This window comes from Podarcis cretensis, assembly GCF_951804945.1.
Source record: "Podarcis cretensis genome assembly, chromosome: 7".
Lineage (NCBI taxonomy): Eukaryota > Metazoa > Chordata > Lepidosauria > Squamata > Lacertidae > Podarcis > Podarcis cretensis.
In genome coordinates this window covers 34,432,327-34,451,851 of record NC_137176.1, presented here as the reverse complement: position 1 = coordinate 34,451,851, position 19,525 = coordinate 34,432,327, and the positions used below count along the sequence as shown (strand labels likewise).

The 19,525-nt window shown below is 44.7% G+C and overlaps 1 protein-coding gene and 1 long non-coding RNA gene across 2 annotated transcripts; one reads left to right on the top strand and one right to left on the bottom strand.

The window, feature by feature from the left end:
• Positions 1 to 2,202: 2,202 nt before the first annotated feature.
• LOC307220157 lies at positions 2,203 to 5,382 on the top strand. Its single transcript, XR_013840725.1, has 3 exons — positions 2,203 to 2,946; positions 3,833 to 4,676; positions 5,269 to 5,382. It is a non-coding gene; the product is annotated as an uncharacterized lncRNA (long non-coding RNA).
• Positions 4,190 to 15,735, bottom strand: MRS2 (magnesium transporter MRS2). Its single transcript, XM_079983796.1, has 11 exons — positions 15,450 to 15,735; positions 14,275 to 14,348; positions 12,012 to 12,048; positions 11,264 to 11,376; positions 10,102 to 10,275; positions 8,425 to 8,555; positions 7,285 to 7,401; positions 6,583 to 6,735; positions 6,171 to 6,288; positions 5,267 to 5,380; positions 4,190 to 4,674 (listed from the first exon to the last, which is right to left on the bottom strand). The coding sequence occupies exons 1-11, from the start codon at positions 15,652 to 15,654 to the stop codon at positions 4,564 to 4,566; spliced, it is 1,347 nt and encodes a 448-aa protein (XP_079839922.1). The 5' UTR covers positions 15,655 to 15,735; the 3' UTR covers positions 4,190 to 4,563.
• Positions 15,736 to 19,525: the final 3,790 nt, after the last annotated feature.

Here is a 19,525-nt window from a genome sequence, read left to right as displayed (position 1 = left end):
GTGGTATTTCATATTCATTCTGAATTTTGCCATCATTCTAGATGTTATCAGAAAGTTAGAAGGTAAACTACTAACTGTGCCACAGATTGACGTTTCTTCCGGTTTTGCTACTTTGCTTTCAATAGAAGTCTTGGGATTGATGGCTCTTCTCCCTGGTTTTGTAGGATCGGGGCTTCTGATGAGGTTCAGCGGGTACACACGTAACAGGCCCTGAGCCAACAGGGCCCCCGTCGCTTGCATTTTTTTAAATTAAAAAAAGAAAAAGAAACATAGGGCAATTGGCCTTGTCTGAAGAAAGTTAGAAGGCAAAGCGCAGAGGCAGTTCTAAGGCTTCAGTACTTCGCAGGCTGCACCACTGCCAAGAATGCTTATTCACTGTTGGTAAGCAATCTGAAGAAGAAATGCTGATCACTCTCACTTGGGACTCAGGTGTATGTTTGTTCAAGTACCCTGCCCATCCACATGATTTCATTCACTTCCCAAGTGTGCTGCCTTTACAGAGGAAAACACAAGCTGCTGGCTTGGGTGTATTTTGCTGAAAAGTAATCACCTTGCCAACAAAGATTCGTATAGTTAAAGCCATGGTTTTCCCAGTAGTGATGTATGGAAGTGAGAGCTGGACCATAAAGGCGGCTGATCGCCCAAGAATTGATGCTTTTGAATTATGGTGCTGGAGGAGACTCTTGAGAGCCCCATGGACTGCAAGAAGATCAAACGCGTCTGTCAGGGACTCAGCGGGAGCGCAGGGAGGAGAGGAGATGGAGAGCGAGGGGGAGCAATCCGAGGGCAGCGTAGGAGAAGATGACAGCAGCCCGATAGATTCCATGAGCCTCTCCAGCGAATCGGAAGATTCACAGAAGGGGGCGCCGATGGGCAGGGCAAGGGGGGACCCAAGGGGGACACCCCAGAAGCAAGGGGCCAGCGGGGACTCCCAGAGCAGCAGTTGGAAATCAGGACCAGCTTCCCCACCAGAGCGTAGTGGGGGGGAGGAGTCCCAGGTATCAGAGCCCACATATGCACCACCAGCGAGAGAAGATGAGTCAGGGTTGGCCACGCCTCCATCGGAGAGCGAGGGAACGGTCAAGAGGAAAGTTGCAGGCTGGGCGCGCGCGCCAAGTTCAAATATACAGGCGAGCGGCACAGAAGGTAGCCCGGATAGGGAACCAGGTCCTAAAGCCCGCCGGAAGGAGGGGGAAGAATCATCAGGGTCAGCGTCAGAGGAGTCCAGAAAGGATGAAACCCTAGCGGGCAGGAGGGCCCAGAGGAGAAAGGAACTTAGGAAGAGGTGGAGCAAAGCGAGAGTGTTAAACTGGTGTGGAAGGGGCGGAGACTCAGACGGGACTTCGCCGGTCTAAGGTCGAGACGTAGAGCTGCGCGCTGCGGCTCTAAAATGGAAACTGAACCTCAATAAAGACTTTTGTACATAACTACAGCCTAGCGTTGGTCCTCTGTGAGCTGGGACCTGGAGGCAGCTCTGACAGCATCCATTCTGAAGGAAATCAGCCCTGAGTGCTCACTGGAAGGACAGATCCTGAAGCTGAGGCTCCAATACTTTGGCCACCTCATGAGAAGAGAAGACTCCCTGGAAAAGACCCTGATGTTGGGAAAGATTGAGGGCACAAGGAGAAGGGGACGACAGAGGACGAGATGGTTGGACACTGTTCTCGAAGCCACAAACATGAGTCTGACCAAATTGTGGGAGGCAGTGGAAGATAGGAGTGCCTGGTGTGCTCTGGTCCATGGGGTCACGAAGAGTCGGACAAGACTAAACGACTAAACAACAACAACAATCCCCTTTAAAGGGGACGTGGGTGGCGCTGTGGGTTAAACCACAGAGCCTAGGACTTGCCAATCAGAAGGTTGGCGGTTCGAATCCCCGCGACGGGGTGAGCTCCCGTTGCTCGGTCCCAGCTCCTGCCAACCTAGCAATTTGAAAGCACATCAAAGTGCAGGTAGATAAATAGGTACCGCTCCAGCGGGAAGGTAAACGGCGTTTCCGTGCGCTGCTCTGGTTCTCCAGAAGCGGCTTAGTCATGCTGGCCACATGACCCGGAAGCTGTACGCTGGCTCCCTCGGCCAATAAAGCAAGATGAGCGCCACAACCCCAGAGTCGGCTACGACTGTACCTAATGGTCAGGGGTCCCTTTACCTTACCTAATCCTCTTTAAATAAACGAGGGTGCTTTCTTTTTGGAAAACAATGGTGCTGTTGCAATCTCTCCCCACCCTGGTTTTCCACGTTCCCCCATCCATTGATTTGCTTTTCATCACTGGAGTGTTATTTATTAATATACAGCAACCATAACCAAAAATATAAAGTACCAAAATGAATCAGCAAATACCTTACAGCTTGCAGCAAGTTAAAATTCCTATAGATTGTACTTTTAATAGGAACACTTTTTTGTTTATTAAGGTTATGTGTATGTTTTTCTGAGAGTTGTTAAATTACACACATTTGTTGCCTGTCCCCCCACCTTTTATCTTCACAACAGCCCTGCTGTGAGACAGGCTAGGCTGAGAGTTGGTAGTTCAGACACCAAAGTTGTGAAACTGTGCATAACTTAAGTATTATTAATACTTTCTTTTTTATCAGGGTTGCCAAACGCTTTATTTTGGTTTTGCATACTGTATTATTTATATGATGTTAGCCGCTCTGAGCCCAGCTCTGGCCAGGGAGGGCAGAGTACAAATAAAAATTTATTATTATAATTCTTTAAATAGCAGAACTATGAAATGCTGGCATTAAAGAGGGCTGCTGTGAACAACATTATATATTTGGACTTTGCTTTCCCACGCAAGAGTTCAAGGCTGTGTGCATTATCCTCCCCTTCCCACCTTTAATCTCTGCAATAGGACCCACCCTATTCCACTGTGATTTGTTTTCTAAACTGTTCTTAAAATGAATTTTACATAGTTGTAACCTACCCTGGGACCTTATGGTAAAAAGGTAGGTAAGACATAATTTATCATCAAATAATTAGTAACAGCCCTGTGAGGTAGGCTAGGCTACATTAATATTGTACAAAAGCAGTTCTTGCCAATAGATTGCAGGTTGTGCGGATGCAGGAAGCCCAATCTGCATACAGTATACTGAGCCCAATAAATCCTGTTGGCTTCCCTGTGTATTTCCCCTCTACAGTTGGCCAACTGAACAAATTAAAATACAGCAAGTTGTATCATCTTGAATGGGACCATTTTGAGTTAAAGCACCAACTTAAAAGCCTACAAGTAGTGATAGTTTACGATACCCAGGGAATAGAATTTCATCTACTTAAGAGGACAAGGAAACACAGTGTTGTTAAAGTCGCCCTTGCCAAAATAAGGTAGAGTCATACCTCGGGTTACATACGCTTCAGGTTGCGTTTTTTCGGGTTGCGGACTGCCAAAACCCAGAAATACCGGAACAGGTTACTTCTAGGTTTTGGTGGTTGTGCATACGCTGAATTGCAAAATTGTGCATGCGCAGAAGCACTGAATCGCAACCAGCATGTGCGCAGACACGGGTTGCGAACACTGCGGGTTACGAACGTGCATCCCACATGGATCACATTCGCGACCCAAGCGTCCACTGTATTTCATTGTAGACAAGAGGATAAGCTTGATTTTTCAGGACGCGTTTTCTTAACGCTGTCCTCACAATCTCTTAAAGAATACATTGGTACCTCAGGTTAAGAACTCAATTCGTTCTGGCGGTCTGTTCTTAACCTGAAACTGTTCTTAACCTGAAGCACCACTTTAGCAAATGGGGCCTCCTGCTGCCGCTGCTGCATGATTTCTGTTCTCATCCTGAAGCCAAGTTCTTAACCCGAGGTAATATTTCTGGGTTAGTGGAGTCTGTAACCTGAGGTACCACTGTATAAGAAAAGCCTGCTAGATCAGGCTAATGGCCCATCTAGTCCAGCATCCTATTCCCACAGTGGCCAACCAGATGCCTGTGGGAAACCAGCAAGCAGAACGTGAGCAGAGGAACAACTCTCCCTTCCTGTAGTTCCCAGCAACTGGCATTCGGAAGCATGGAGGCAGAGCAGAGCCATCATGGCTAGCAGCCACCGGTAGCCCTCTCTCGCATGAAATCGTCTCATCTTCTTATGAGAACACAACTTTCTACATACAGGAAGGAGCACACTGTTTAAGGACGGTATGGATGGCCACATTTCCCCTAATCTATAAACTTTACCCATGAAGTGATAAAGTGTGAAAACCACCATTTACAGAACATACAGTAAGATTTCTGGATTGGATTTTGCATTCTTTGGAGGGAGGAAATTATTATTGCCCATTTTCTTGTGTTCCGTAAAGATTACACCAAACGGAATTTCCCACAGGAGACATCAGACGAAAAGCACCTTCAGCTCATCCAGCTGACTTGTGGAATTCTGATTTCCTATCGCAGTGCACAAAAGTGAACTGTACTCTTCTCTCGGCAAAGCTTCAGGTTTTGGTGGTCTCAGCTGCACATCTTTGGCATGTCATTAAGAGTCAAAGGAAAAATCCCTGCTACAGTATTACAAGAGAACACAGTCTAAAGTTCAGTTATTGCAGATCTACCAGTACTGAGGTCTGGTCAGTGGTTAGTCAGTGTGCTTCTACTTGACCCAAGGGGTTCTGTTTTAATATCGCTTTTATATTCCACCTTCCCATTTGCTGGCTGAGTTCTTTTCAGCAGAGCAGGGATCTGTGGAAGAAGAAAAAGAAGAGGAGGTAGGATGGGAAAACAATTCAGTAGTCAGCACAAAGGAACTCTGAAATCCACTAAAGGAAGACTTCAGTGGTGTTACCTTGAAATGTAACTTGGAAACTATAACTAATTAGGAATGCGGCAGCTGGACTGGTGACTGGGAGCAGCTGCCGGGACCATATAACACCGCTCCCAAAATACCACCTACATTGGCTTCTAGTACGTTTCTGAGCACAGTTCAAAGTGACCTTTAAAGCCCTAAATGGCTTTGGTCCTGTATACCTGAAGGAGTGCCTCCACCCCTGTCATTCAGTCTGGACGCTGGTCTTCTGCCAGTTCCCTCACTGCAAGAAGTGAAGTGACAGGGAATTCCAATGGCTCTCCAGGCAGAGCAGGCATCAAGATTTGAAATATTACCCCTTATTTACTGCAGGCTCTATTCTGGTCACTTCAAGGTGAACATTGCTGCACACTTCGGCCCCTGGCTGCTTCTTTGCAGACATGCGCAGGGAAGAGTCTGAGAAACTGGCAAATTGGGGAGAGACAAAGGTGGTGGCACAGTGTAACTTTCAGAGAGGTCCCTACTCACAGGTGGAGGCATTGAAGGTTCCAGATGTCGCCCAAGAAATGAAAGCAGACGCCGCCAAATTAGGCCACTGCCCAGAAACATAATTCCTGTCACCAGCCAAAACATTCTGCGGTCCTAGGTAAAGTTGAAATGTATAGTTAACGATGCAAATCATTCTTTCAGAGAAATCACAACTCTTCAAACCCTTATCACGTTATCTTATTTTCACCACTTTGAAAAAGCAAGCTATCCCCCAAGATTACACTTTTTCCAGCTGAGGGCAGTTGGGAAGAGACCTTAATACACAGTCCAGCTACCGGATTTACCAGCAAATTTACATTCAAGGCTTAATGTGGGGTATGGGTACAGTCCCCTGATTCACAGTGGGGTCCCCCCCCCCATGGCAGGTTCCTCTCCTCTCCCCTATGCTGAAGCTCCCAAACTAGCCAGAACAACAATTTTGCTGAACAACAAGGGGGGTGGGGAGATGGTCAAGTTCCTTTCTTTAGACAAGCGCCCCCAAAATAAGTCACAGTAGATTGTACTGAACTTCTGTGTGTTTTCAGACCCCAGGCAAACCCTTCAGTCTGCTATGCATTTGATCTAGTTCACTCACTTGTAAAGCTGAAACACTTTATGATGCAAAAATGCATAAGGATATTGCGCACTCATAAAACAATGCAATTTTTAAACCCAATTAAAGAGAAATATCTCCTAAAGATGTGAGTAGTCTATAGATGAACAATGACTACTAGGCACAATGGACTACAAGGCTTCACCTTCCTATTTGATATGGATGTAGATGAGAAGTTGCACGTCCAGAATGAATGGTATATCTCACGTGATTCGTATACAATCAGAATTGGGAACTGTGTGTGGTTTCATAAGAGAAAAATGAAGCCTTTTTTTCAAAACGGTGCCTTACCTCTTCGAATGAGGATTCCAAGTTCATGCCGAAAGCTACTCCTATCAATCCGAAGAGGGAGAGCGAGAAAGTACCCATGGTCAGCTGCAAGTTCAGCCTCATCATCACATTGCGGTGGCTAAAGAGGAGCGAAAGGCTAGTTAATATTTCGCAGATCCGAGTATCTTGGAAGAGTCTACCTCTTTTTCATCCAGAACCCAGACAGGTCTGGGAATTCAGATTAGAACACATGGAGTTACTTCAGATTTAATGAAATAACAAAACACATTTTATCGGCATAGAATTCAACTCATCTGTTCAACTTGATATGAAGAGAAGCTTATAAACATAAACACCACTGAGCTCAAGTTTCAAATGCCCTCCAGAAGGTACATCTAAAATTTTAGTGGGCAGAATGTTACGTGCAGCTAACCTGTCTAAGTTGATAAAGATGATGCTTTCAGAATCGTCAATCAATACCCGAAGCTCACGAGCATCATTGAGAAGATCTTCTGCCTGCCTGTAATAATTCTCCAATAGCAGCTCCATCTCCTCCGCATGGTCAATTCCAGACAGACTCTCCTCACTGTGAACAACAACAACAACAGATCTAATTAAAATGCCAGCATACTGAAAATCTACAAGCTGCATCTCTCCCAAGTGGAAGCCGAGACCAAAATTCATCTCCCACCATAATTCCTAGCCTTTGGTGTCAGCACACCATACAAAGCAATTTAAACAAAAACTCAAAATATATAGAGTATCTGTTCAACAATCTGAAGCAGCTGATAGCCTATAACTGGATATAAAGTTACTTTTAAGAAATAAAATATTTAGTCCACAATTGCAATAGTTGCCATGCCACCTAGGCTGCTGACAAAACATTTCTTTTGCAACTTGGTGCCACCATAGCACTTGTTGGAATGTGTGTTCTTACAAAAGCAGCAGTATTCTGTGAGGCTAATCCTCTCCAGAAACGAAATGCTAGGGGGAAAAAACATCTAAATGGTTTACAGAGATGCTGGAAATGCCGCTTCCTATACCCAAACTTTCACAATGTTTATTTGGCTAATCCCAAACACAGTCCTCGAATACAAAAGCCTTGCCCAACGTAAGCATCCCAATGTATACTTACAATACTTGGGGGTCTGTCCATTTAGACAGGCACAGTTCTTCCAGTACTTCTTCCTCGTCTAAGATTTCCAAGAGTGTCTCTTTGAAAACTTTAAGATCTGTTTCTAACTCTGACAAGCTAAAAGCAAAGCAGGAAGAATTAAAAACCGACCGCTACCACCAAGATGACACTAGAGTCAAGTGTCGTTTTGTGGGAGATCTGCATGCACAGAGGAAGAGCTACCTGTGGACCTTTAGCTCTTGCTGGGATACAACTTCCATCACCCCCAATCTTTGACTATGATGTCTGGGGCTGATAGGTGTCCAACTATGTCCATAAGGCTATAGGTTCTTTATATCTGCTATAAAGCCCTATATGGCTTGGGAACTGGGTATTTTGAAGAACACCTTTCTCCATATGAACCTTGCAAGTTCATTAAAATGTGTGGAGGGCCCTTCTCTAAGAGACCCTACTTTCAGAGGTGGAGCAGTTGGTGACCAGGAATAGTCTTTTCAGTGGTGGCCCCCGAGTTGCAGACCTACATTAGCATCAGTGATGCACCAGGTTCAAACTGTTCTCTTCCCCAGGTCTTTTAACAAAGGACCATTTTATAATGTTAGTGGGTTGGTGTTGTTTTTTAATAACACCAGCTTGCTGCTTTTTTATTTTCTATTCATTTTAGGATTGGGTTAATTTGGGGGTTTTTTGTATTTCTTTTGCATTTTCATGGGTAACTTTGCAGACTTGCTTAGGGGGAAGAGGATTTTGTAAGCATTTTCATTTATAAAAACAAATGGTACCTCAATTCTACAAAGGATTTACATGCAGATTAGGTTTCGCTTCTACAGCTAGGCATGGCACATGCTCTCTTCTCCATCCACATTATACAATCTTTTTTATCTTCACAACCATCATGTGGAGTAATTTCCAGACAGGTTGCCAAGTTAGTCTGTTGCAGCAAGAACAAGTTTAGGGTTCCTCTTTTACAAGTGAGGTAACAGCTGCTAAGCATTTCATATTTGGGACTTGACCCTAGAGCGCCTCCATCCCAGGTGAATAGTGGGCCTGTGCAAGATTCAACTATTGCATAGCTCAAAACTCAGGTTTCATACAGAAATGTCCAAGTAGGTCATTGAAAAATGGGACGGAAGTCTGTCTTACCTCTTTCCATTTTGCAATAGGACATGGACTTTGCTCCTATCAACAGATAAAAGCTTAGGGTCCACTAAAGCATCCAGGGTCTCAAGAATCTGAGGCTGCAGGTTGTTAAGTCTCCCGTGCAGGTAGCTGATCTAGATAACAACAGGATCCTTCATAAGAATCAAAACAATCCTTTTAGAATGTCTTGGGTCATTGAAGCCTCTTGCTCAGAAAAGCAGGCAACACAGTCACAGACACTCCTGAAATCCCTGGAGCTGATGAGCATTTCCCAGCAAAATCAGCAATCCAGAAACACAAATACTGTAGCAAAGTATTTCTAGGGATATTGGGGACAAGTGTCCCAAAGAATATGATTAAACTATGTATGTAACAACAGCTGCCAGAATCCTATATGAGCAACGCTGAAAGGAAGAAAAAGTCCCAAACAAAGAGGAATGGATTGCAAAGCCAATGGACTCTGCAGAACTGGCAAAGCTGGCAGCAAGAGTGCAAGACCAAAATGACGAACCTTTTATTGAAGAATGGAAACCCATTTTGGAATATTTGAGAAAGAATGAAAAGAACTATAGTCAATGAAATTGTAGGCAGGACTTGAATTAAAAGCAGTGGATTCAGAATGACAATAAATGTAACAAGAGGAAATACGCATTAGATATAGTCTTGACATACAACGCAGCAGAATATGGATGGGAACAAAAACACCACGGAGGTAAGCGTGGGAAGTCATCTTGTTTATTTTGTAAGAGAAACATATATTGAATTTGAAGCTAATGTGTTTAAACTTTCAAAATTGAATAATTTTTATTATTTTATTTTTTAAACCAACCATACTGGCGCAAAGTATCAACATATTTAAATGGTGTATGATGGAAGTCAGTTTGAACACATGCACCCACTTTCATTATTTAATAAAATAAGCTAGTTCTATCCCTTGGCTGCAGATGAGGCATGTGGTCAGGTAATGTGTCAGCCACTCACTGGCTAAGGTGCTATGTCCACCATTTCATAGGTGCCCTGGGAGCCCTAATAGCTAACTGGAGGGAAGTGAAAACTCCTCCTCATAAGGGTAATGGAAAAGAGTGGAGACTTCTTTCCTTCACCTCTGCCAGATTTAAAGCTGCCAATCAGGGCTGCACCTGGCCAGATTATAGGCAGACCATGTTCCTAGTCAGCCTTCCTTAGCACTGTTAGAATTCCTGCTCCATGATTGCAGTCATGGGATTGGTGTCTTTCACATGACGGTATTTGTTTTGACTCCACCAAGTGGGAAGTGACGGAGACAGGATGTTTGTGTTACTGTGTTCCGTGAAGTGGGACTGTTGTCCTTTGTTCTTTTTCTCTTTGCTGTCTGATGCTAGAGAGGGAGACATGTTGCAGTGTGTGCTTATATGTAAACAAAGTAGATTAGCCAAAATGCTGACTTGCTGATGTCTGTTACGCATGATGCGCAAACTCTGTGGATGCCTAAGTGTGTTGGTGTCGGTTGGCATCGGTCGCTGTGATGTTCGGGCTGAAGAAAGCTTTTGAAGCTCCCGAACAATTGACCAGGAGGAAGAGAACATGCCAGTCGGGCATGTGTCTCTACCAGGGTCCTACTCGAGTGTAGGCTGAACTCCTGACAAGCATAAGATCACAGCAAGCTATTACTCTAAGTACAGTAAACGCACGGGTGCTTACCCAGTACTGTAGTATTGCTTCGATAGCTCTGAATTCAAAGGGCAAAGAATATGTAACAAGTTGACCATCGCCAGCTAGCTGAGGTGCCAGTTCCTGGAAGAGCCATTTTTCCAAGTTCAAATTGCGATAGTCTAGGATTAGGAGATACTCCGGTGTAATCACTGCCTTCAAAAACTGAAAGAAGCAGAGGATAAAATCAGTTGGGCCTTTGTATATTTGCAGACTTTTACAATGGTGCCAACCAGCAGTGGCTCATGTGAGAGAGGGTGGTGCGGAGGGCAGTGGTACCCTCCCACCACTGGCAAGTTTTTCAGAAGGGGGCAGAGTGAGGACTGAGGTGCTTCAGGTTGGAAGTGACAGCTCCACAGGTGTTGTTGCTGCCCCATCCCAAATGGAACACCACCATTGGGAGGACATTTCCCACACTTTGCCCCCCACAAGACTGGCGCAAACTCTGTGGAACTCCAGGGAACCAATCTAAACCCATGTGCAAGCTTGTTCCATCATTAAGTTAAAACCGGAGGGGCGGGGGTTAAAACCTGGGTTTTTTTGTGCAGGCTTTACATAGTGTGTTGTTGGTTTTTTGCTGATTTCCTGATAGTAGCAGATAAATGCAGAACTAAATATCTGGTTGGTGTTTGGTTTCCTCCTATTGCTGCTGTTCTGTATGTTTAAATTTTATAGGTTTTCTATCCCTTGTTGCTTTTACCTGTTTGTTTGTTTGTTTGTTTGTAAATAATTTCTGGTTCTATTTTAGATGCTGTTAAAAAAAAAGATGAGCACTGAATTTCATATTGTAGTCTGCTGTACATATAGTACCACTTTTTGCAGCTGGGAAGTTAAATTATGAAAATTATTTTTGAAAGCAGAACTGCTCACACCCCCTCAACCTTCTCTCACTGCCCATGTAAACTGACAAAATGTATGGAAAGAGAATCTGCACAAATGACGCTGACATAAAAACATCACACATAGAGCAGGTTGGAAAAATGGAAAAATAGTGTGCAAGTTTACCATACTGTCTTACACTGAACATAACCAAAAGACTTTATAATCTGAGCAACAACAAAAAAGAGACATTGCACGTTCTTTTGTATTTCATGAAAATCTTTAATAAAAATTATTCTTTTTTTAAAAAATTGAATTGTTCAGGTGCACTTACTTCCATTCTCATGATAATCCTGTTGTTCCTGGGGGATACACTGACTTGATGTTGAAACCGTAGATCTCGCGCTTGGAGACTTAGTTCCTGATATAGCTCTGTTTTCTTTCTTTCTGCCAAGGAGGAGTTTATTAAAAAAACAACACAACGATGTGAAATGAGAACAAAGACCACAGCAGCTTCTCAAAGGCATCACTCCAGCAAGCAAAAGACCCAGAGAAATTAACGGATTCAGAGTATAGTCTGAGTCCACATGACACAGACACCTTGTTGAAATAAAGCAGGATGGGATCCTGCCTGCGAACCCCAGGTCAGCCATATTGAGTACACTGAAAAAGGTGGTAAGGGAACAATCCTATGCACAAGAAGCTGGCATAAAGCAAGTTATTCCAGTTAAAGTTAAAACAGTTAAAGTTAAAACAGTTAAAACATAAAGTTAAGTTCAGCCGTGGGGCTGCTGCTGCTCTGCTTAAGCCTGGAAGAGGGAAATCAACTCTTTAAAATAGTGTTCTATGCCTGGTTGCCAAGTCATTTGAGTAAGCTGAATGGGATCAGGATCCAGACTAGCTCCACCACCACCACCCCGGCCCAGCCCCAACCTCTTTTGGGGAACTTACATTGGCCTCGGCTGACTGAGCCAGAATGAGCAAGTTACCACAGCGAATCTTTGGCTGAGCCAGGGTTGGGCTGAGCCAGAGATCCGTTGCATCTTAAGCTGCTCAACCTGGCAGACTAGAATTCCACCTACCGTAAAAGCTTATACCACCTTCTTTATCGAATTTCATCTGGAAAGAAAAAAAGAGAGAGAAATCAGTATTGCCACATTCTTAAAAAAACACTAGGTAAAATGTACAGAATTCATATGATTTAGATGGCCATGCAATTTCTAGAGGCAGCATTAATTCTAAAGAATTAAATATCCATATTTACCATATTTTTCGCTCTATAACACGCACCCGACCATAACACGCACGTAGTTTTTAGAGGAGGAAAATCTGTAGGCATGCCACCCGTAGGCATTTCCTCCATAACACGCACAGACATTTCCCCTTACTTTCTAGGAGGAAAAAAGTGAGTGTTATGGTGCAAAAAATATGGTAATTCATACCTTGGTTACATATACAGTGGTACCTCGGGTTAAGAACTTAATTTGTTCCGGAGGTCCGTTCTTAACCTGAAACTGTTCTTAACCTGAAGCACCACTTTAGCTAATGGGGCCTCCTGCTGCTGCCGCGCCGCCAGAGCATGATTTCTGTTCTCATCCTGAAGCAAAGTTCTTAACCAGAACAAAATAAAAAAATTCCTTCCAGTAGCACCTTAAAGACCAACTAAGTTAGTTCTTGGTATGAGCTTTCGTGTGCATGCACACTTCTTCAGATACACTGAAACAGAAGTCACCAGACCCTTCTATATAGTGAGAAGGTGGGGAGGGGTATTACTCAGAAGGGTGGTAGGATTGGGTGATTGGCAGATAGCAGTGATGAGCCTGTTGACGACTCTTAACGACTGCAATAGGTCTTACAGGAAAAAGCAAGGGGTGAGAAGGTGAAAAATGGCTTTGTCATGTATAATGAGATAAGAATCCAATGTCTTTGTTCAGACCAGGTCTCTCCATGGTTTTAACCAGAGTTATTATTTCTGGGTTAGCGGAGTCTGTAACCTGAAGCGTCTGTAACCTGAGGTACCACTGTATCTCAAGATGTATGCAGTCTAGGTATGCAGAACTGAGACTTTGCAGCTGCTGCTGAGCTCCAGCTCCCATCAGCCTCAGCAGCCAGCATTGCCAACTATCAGGAAGAACGGGAGTTGCAGCCTTTCATCAGCTGCAGGGCCACAGCTGGGGTCACCATGCCTGGGTGTGGTGTTTCCACCTCATGACACAACCTTTTGAATATTCGTGAAGTAGTTCTAAGGTGAGAAATGATGATAATACATCTTTCACTTTTGCAAGGCACATGCACTTCTACAAGGCAGCACACTTTTCTTAACCTTGAACAAAGAGGGGGAGACTGGTGACCACTGTGGGGTCTAATGAAGATGGGCGATATTTGCAAGTTAAAAATGCTTCACAAATTAATGTGTAAGAGTGAATTGGAAACAGCAGCAAAATACACAAATGAGCCAAGCCCAAATCACTCCTGGGCAATGGCATCAATTAACTTTGTTGGTAGAACAGTCATTTCCATGACGATTGTTTTCCCATATGGCAATCCCACACATGCTTATAACAGAATAATAGAACTGCAGAGTTGGAAGTGACCCTGAGGATCATCTACTTCAATCCCCGCAATGCAGGAATCTCAACTGGATTATACATGACAGATGCCTGTTCTATACTGGGATCAAACTTGCAACCTTGGCATTATCAGCACCATGCTCTAACCAACTGAACTATGTTCATTGACGTTTAGTCCCCAGTAAGTGTTTAGGGGTGTGGGGCAGCAGCCCCAGTCCACCCATACATCTACTTCTTTTCTCTCCAATGTCTTTAAAAGGTAAAAGTAAAGGGACCCTGACCATTAGGTCCAGTCGCGGATGACTCTGGGGTTGTGGCGCTCATCTCGCTTTATTGGCCGAGGGAGCTGGCGTACAGCTTCTGGGTCATGTGGCCAGCAGGACTAAGCCGCTTCTGGCGAACCAGAGCAGCGCACGGAAACGCCGTTTACCCTCCCGCCGGAGCAGTACCTATTTATCTACTTGCACTTTGACGTGCTTTCGAACTGCTAGGTTGGCAGGAGCAGGGACCGAGCAACGGAAGCTTGCTCCTTTGCAGGGATTCGAACCGCCGACCTTCTGATCAGCAAGTCCTAGGCTCTGTGCTTTAACCCACAGCACCATTATGCTTTTTTTCTTGTTCCTCTCTCAGGTCTCTCCTCGGGGTCTTCTTCCTTTAGTTTCTAGCTGCCATTAGCCAACTCTGGACCCCCAAAGCTGGCGCTTTGTGGGCATCTTTCATGTTCTTCTTCAGACTTGCCCTGCATCCCATAGTAACAACTGGAGGAAGTACTTACCACTGAAAACACTGGAGCCACACTCGCTAAAGTGGCTTGAGACACGTCTGTAGTAAAGTGTCGAGACAGATCATCTGAAGGAGGGTGAAAAGAAGTTCCAAGCTGCAAATTATATATATTTGCTGATCTCATATATGTTCAGCAACAAGCACCACACTGATCATGAGTCACAGCTCATCATTCCTGACAAGATCAATGATTTGCATATTATTTGCATCTTTAGACTGCAAGACCACCACTGATTAACATGTTTACAGTTCTTGATGCCAAACTAGGTCTCCATAAACAAACTAGGTTGGCTATTACTTTAAGGTTCGAGGAAAGTTATTTTATTTTTGTACTGGGTAACTAATTTAAAAAAACAATTGAAGTTGGGGCTAGGAGTGTCAACCAGAACAAAGTTCCCAACTTCTAAAATCTTTTTTACTAATGCAACGTGGAGGCAAATATACAGGAAGTGTGGTGCACGGACAAGTGTTTCATACACATTTCAATGCACTTCCCATGGGTGCTGGCCCATTTAACGTATAGCACTGCATTTTGCGCACACTTACTTGTACTGTGTGTTTTAAAGGAGGGGCAAAATGTGCTTTTATAGTGCAATCCTCTGTATGCCTACTTAGAAATTAAGCCTTACCAACTCCAATGGGGCACAAGGCCAGGTAAGCATGTACAGGATTGCAGCGCACTTGGGGCTCAGTGCCACAAACACAATGGGCCTTGCTTCAAGTGTGGATACTTGCAACTCCTGTCACTAGTATCTGGCTCAAGTGTCATGGTGCAAAGATGTAAACTAAGACCAGTTAACACCCATGTTCATCCACGCTGACCGTTTTCACTGGGCAAAGGGATTTCTAGGTCAAATTCCTCCGCTTCCTCACGCAGAGTGGTATCCGCCGCACTGAAATGAATAACGGTTCACTAAGGTAGGTCCATTTGTTTCAGTGGGCCTACTCTTGAGCAAAACCTAGCTGAATGCCAGCTCCACTATCTACTACATTCGTGCGTAAAAATGTTTTTGCTGAGCTTGGTAAGGCTGCGTGACTGGGCTTCTTCATTCGGTGAGCAAGTCGCCCCGGAACTTCCTCCTGCAGGACCACGAACAAACTCGGGCTGCAAAGCCCCAGCATCCCCGGGCAGGACGGAGAACCTGCCTGTGGCAGCGCGTGACTTACTTGCGCGCAGCAAGGTCCGCCTGCCCTCCGGCTCGAGCCGGCATTTCCCGGGCCTGCCGGCAGCCCACGCCGCGACATCCGGCAGGCAGCAGGCGGCGCGCCCTCGTTGCAAGAAGCGGCGGCTGCTGCGGCAGCAGATCCCCGAGGCGAGCACGCGCAGCGCGACGGGCCGCAGCCGCCGGCTCCACAAACGGGCGCACTCCATAAGCGGCGCCGCTCCGACACGGGCCCGCGGTCGCGCTTCCACGTTCCTCGGGCGCGCAGGCGCTGCTTCCCTTCCCCCGGCAGCACACGTGGGAAGGGAGGAGCGGCCTTCGCGTTTGGTCTCCCGAGGCGGAGCTTCTGCACTGACGGGGAAGGGAGGGAGCCATTGCGTCGCAAAGAGGAGGAGGCTTTGGGTGGCGTGTGATGCGGGGATCGTGAGACCAGAATCGGGGGAGCGCGGAAGCCCCCAGCCTCCGGATCAGGCCCCAAAGATGCTGTATCATCATCATATTTATATTCCGCCCATCTGGCTGGGTTTCCCTAGACACTGGACGGCTTACAGCATATCTAAAAAACATAATAAAAACATCAAAGCATTAAAAACCTCCCGATGCAGGGCTGCCCTCAGATGTCTTCTACAAGTTGTGTAATGCTTTATCTGAAGGGACTGCGTTCCAGAGGGAGGGAAATAGTCTGATATCTCATTTTGATCAACTACCAGTGTTTTTCTTTTATTCCAAATGGGTTTACGGTAAGCGCACTTGAACACTTGGGGGCGTTTTCTATTTAATGTACAATGCAGGGGTAAAAACGTGCATGAAAAGCAGGCCACATTCAGTGCCAGCTTTACGTAGAAGCTAAACAAGCTGTACCTTAGGGCCTCCTGGGGGGGGGGCAAGAAATTTAAAGGGGGAAAAACTGGATGTTCCAAAATATAAGATAAAAAACAAATAAAGCCTACATACAGCAACAATGCTTTGTGTTGTATAGGCTCCTATGATGTAAGTAATGGGCCCCATCTGCTAGCCTGCTCCCTAAAATATCACTGGCTTGCTCATTTCTATATATAGGGTGCCTACATTCTGCATAGACTGGTTGCATGGCAACATGTAGCATGCAGCTGCAAATGGCTTTAGATACTTATTAGGTCCATAAATTAGCATATATACAACACCAAAAACATCGACAAATTGTTGTTGAGAAAGGACAGCTGGCTATATAAAGGGCCCCATTATCTTCAGTAGCTTAGGGCAGGCTTCCGCAACCTCGGCCTTCCAGATGTTTTGAGACTACAATTCCCATCATCCCTGACCACTGGTCCTGCTAGCTAGCGATCATGGGAGTTGTAGGCCAAAAACATCTGGAGGGCCAAGGTTGAGGAAGCCTGGCTTAGGGTCTCATTAAACCTAAATCCGGCACTGGCTGCATTCGTTAATGGCCTGACTTCCTTGAACCCTGCCCACTCTACATTTCACAGAGTCAGATCATTGCCGCTCCTGCCTCAATTTATGTTCTTGCACTGACTGCGGGAGTCTTTCCCTGCCATACTTGGAGATGCCCCCAGGACTGACCTTGGGACCTTTTGCATACAAAGTCTGCTTTCCTTCTCTGAGCACCCACTAGCTGCTTTTTAAATAGGCCTTCTGTCTTCAAGGAGAAAGAGGGTGTTTAACAGAGGAGCTGGACTGTACTTTGCCGGAACACATAAACAACGGAAAAAACAATCATTTGTAGGATTTGTACATGAAGCTGAGACATGGGTTAATGTATTTATTTCAGGGTCGTTTGTAGGCTAAGTTGCTGCTATTCAACAGGACAGGATTTCCATGTGAATGTCTATGGTCTCTAGAGGAAGAATTCTAAAAGATTTACAACATGAAAGCATAAAGAGAAGATTAAACTGTTTACAATATTTTCTTTTCTGCACTTCCATCCACAAGACAGCAATATGAAGACAAGAAAAATGTCATTGAACAGGCTAATCAACTTTGGTCCATGTTCTCATGATCCTGGTTCAAGCCAGGGCTCTTTTAAATTTAAATTTTAACTTGTTTTAAATCCAGGGGCCAAGGAGTTTTGTACATCTTAATTAATGTGGCAACATTTTTGTCTTGTGATGCCTGACACACTGCCCAGCTTTCTGGATTGACTTGAAATGCTCATGTTATTTTCCCCCTTTCATTTCTTTGCAATCAAAATCATCCTGTCACAGCAGCTTTCTAGCTGGGAGGGGGAAGGGGGCTGGAAGACTCTGGTGAGTGGGGACAGCATTTCTAGCCTTTGAAAACAGTTTGATTTGATGGACTGAGTTTATTTACATGTCACCTTTCCACAGTGAGTTGTGTCCAAAGAGGCTTCCGACACTCATCCATCGGAAGATACGGCTGGTATAGAATACAGCTGCCCAAATCTTACTGGTGTTAGGACTGGAAGATCATAGACAGCACTTGGTCAGTCTCACAGGCTAGCTGCGAACTTCTTGTCTAAATTCAAATGGCTGGTTGTTGCACTGTCTTTGCTCACTAACAGGAGTGTCCATGTTCAGGATGCCAGCCAGCTGTGCTTTCTTACTGGATAATGTAGGTTACAAGATGCTCAAGCAAGTTGATTTACTATTCTCTCCTCCCCCCTTCACCCCCAAATGACACACCATTCTGTGACCCCTCAAGTCATTAGGCTACTTTGAGCTGGAGAGGTTCCCCCCACCTTAATTTTTTTTTGGTACTTTTGCATAGCTTTAAATTCATCTGAGCATACTAATATCTTCTTCTCGTTTCCTCAGTGCCCCCTTTGGTTCCAATCCTGTCAGCTCTCAAGCACCCAAATTTGCCATTAGAAGGAATGATGATGGTAGCGAAACCAGTAAACCCTGCTGAAATTTCAGATTTACTCAGAAGAAAGTCCTATGTTTAACAGTACTTACTCCCTAGTAAGTGTGTTTAGGATTGCAGCTTTAATGACAGATTTCTCCCTCTATTTTAGTGGGTGATTAAAAATTACTTTCAGACCTAGGGAATTAGTTTGAGTTTTGTGTGCCTGCAGCAGGTGGCAGTATATGAAATAGTGAAACAGTGTTTGAGATGGCTGGATGTCAAGGATACAACCCAAACAAAAGACATTAATAAAATACCGTGTGGAAAACGAGCAGGAGAGCACTAGTGGCTGTCCCCCCCCCCCCCCCAAGACCTGATCCTGTAAATACCCTGGCAGTTATTCTTCAGCCTATAAAAACAACATTTTTTTGGTGGTACCATATAGACTAATAAATTTATCTTGGAAAAATATTCATGGACCACAGTCCATAAGAATCCTCAGCTGTTTTTGCTGCAACAGACAAACACAGCTATCCTGGGGCATATAGAGATCAGCAGGACTATGCAGATTAAAAGTCCCCCCACCCCCAGCCTAGCTCAGTTGGTTAGAGCATGGTGCTGTTAATGGCAAGGTTGCAAGTTTGATGCCCGAATGGGACAGCTGCATATTCCTGCATTGCAAGGGGTTAGACCAGATGATCCTCAGGTATAAAACAACCTATTAAAAGAGGAAGCACATAAAACTGCCTTTGTTGTTATGTTTTAAGCATAATTTAAAACTGGCATTTTATCAGTACTTGGGACAAAAGAGTTCTTTGGACTGCAACCTTACTTAGGAGGTATTGGAATGATAGTTAATTCAAGTGCAGATTTTTTTGGGGGTGGGCAGAGCTTATTTTATTTTATTTAGCCAAGCTCATGTATATTGCAGAATATGAAAGAATCAAGAGCCTGTTATTGTGAAGGTTTCTGAAGAGTATTGTAGTCACATCCCTTTATTGACAAAGGTTCAACGCAGCTTCCGCTCGACTGCAGGAAACTCCTGCAGCAAATCGGAAGCTGTGCCTTGGTTTTTGAACGGTTTCAGGAGTCAAACGGACTTCCGGAACAGATTAAGTTCAAGAATCAAGGTACGGCTGTATTATAGTAGAAATTTAGCCAGTGAATGTTATAGAGTTACCTACTTGTGCCTTTAACAGCATCTTCAAGTGCCAAAATGATCGGGTGAAGCTTTTCGCAGGGTAGAGGTAATATTTATCGTTGCCTATTAAGGCCTAT

Coding starts and splice junctions, on each gene's coding strand:
- MRS2 (XM_079983796.1), bottom strand. CDS start 15,654: ATGGAGTGCGCCCGTTTGTGGAGCCGGCGGCTGCGGCCCGTCGCGCTG. Junction 8,556..10,101: donor AAGCAATACTACAGTACTGG/GTAAGCACCCGT, acceptor GTTGTTATCTAG/ATCAGCTACCTGCACGGGAG. Junction 7,402..8,424: donor CTATTGCAAAATGGAAAGAG/GTAAGACAGACT, acceptor CTTTGCTTTTAG/CTTGTCAGAGTTAGAAACAG.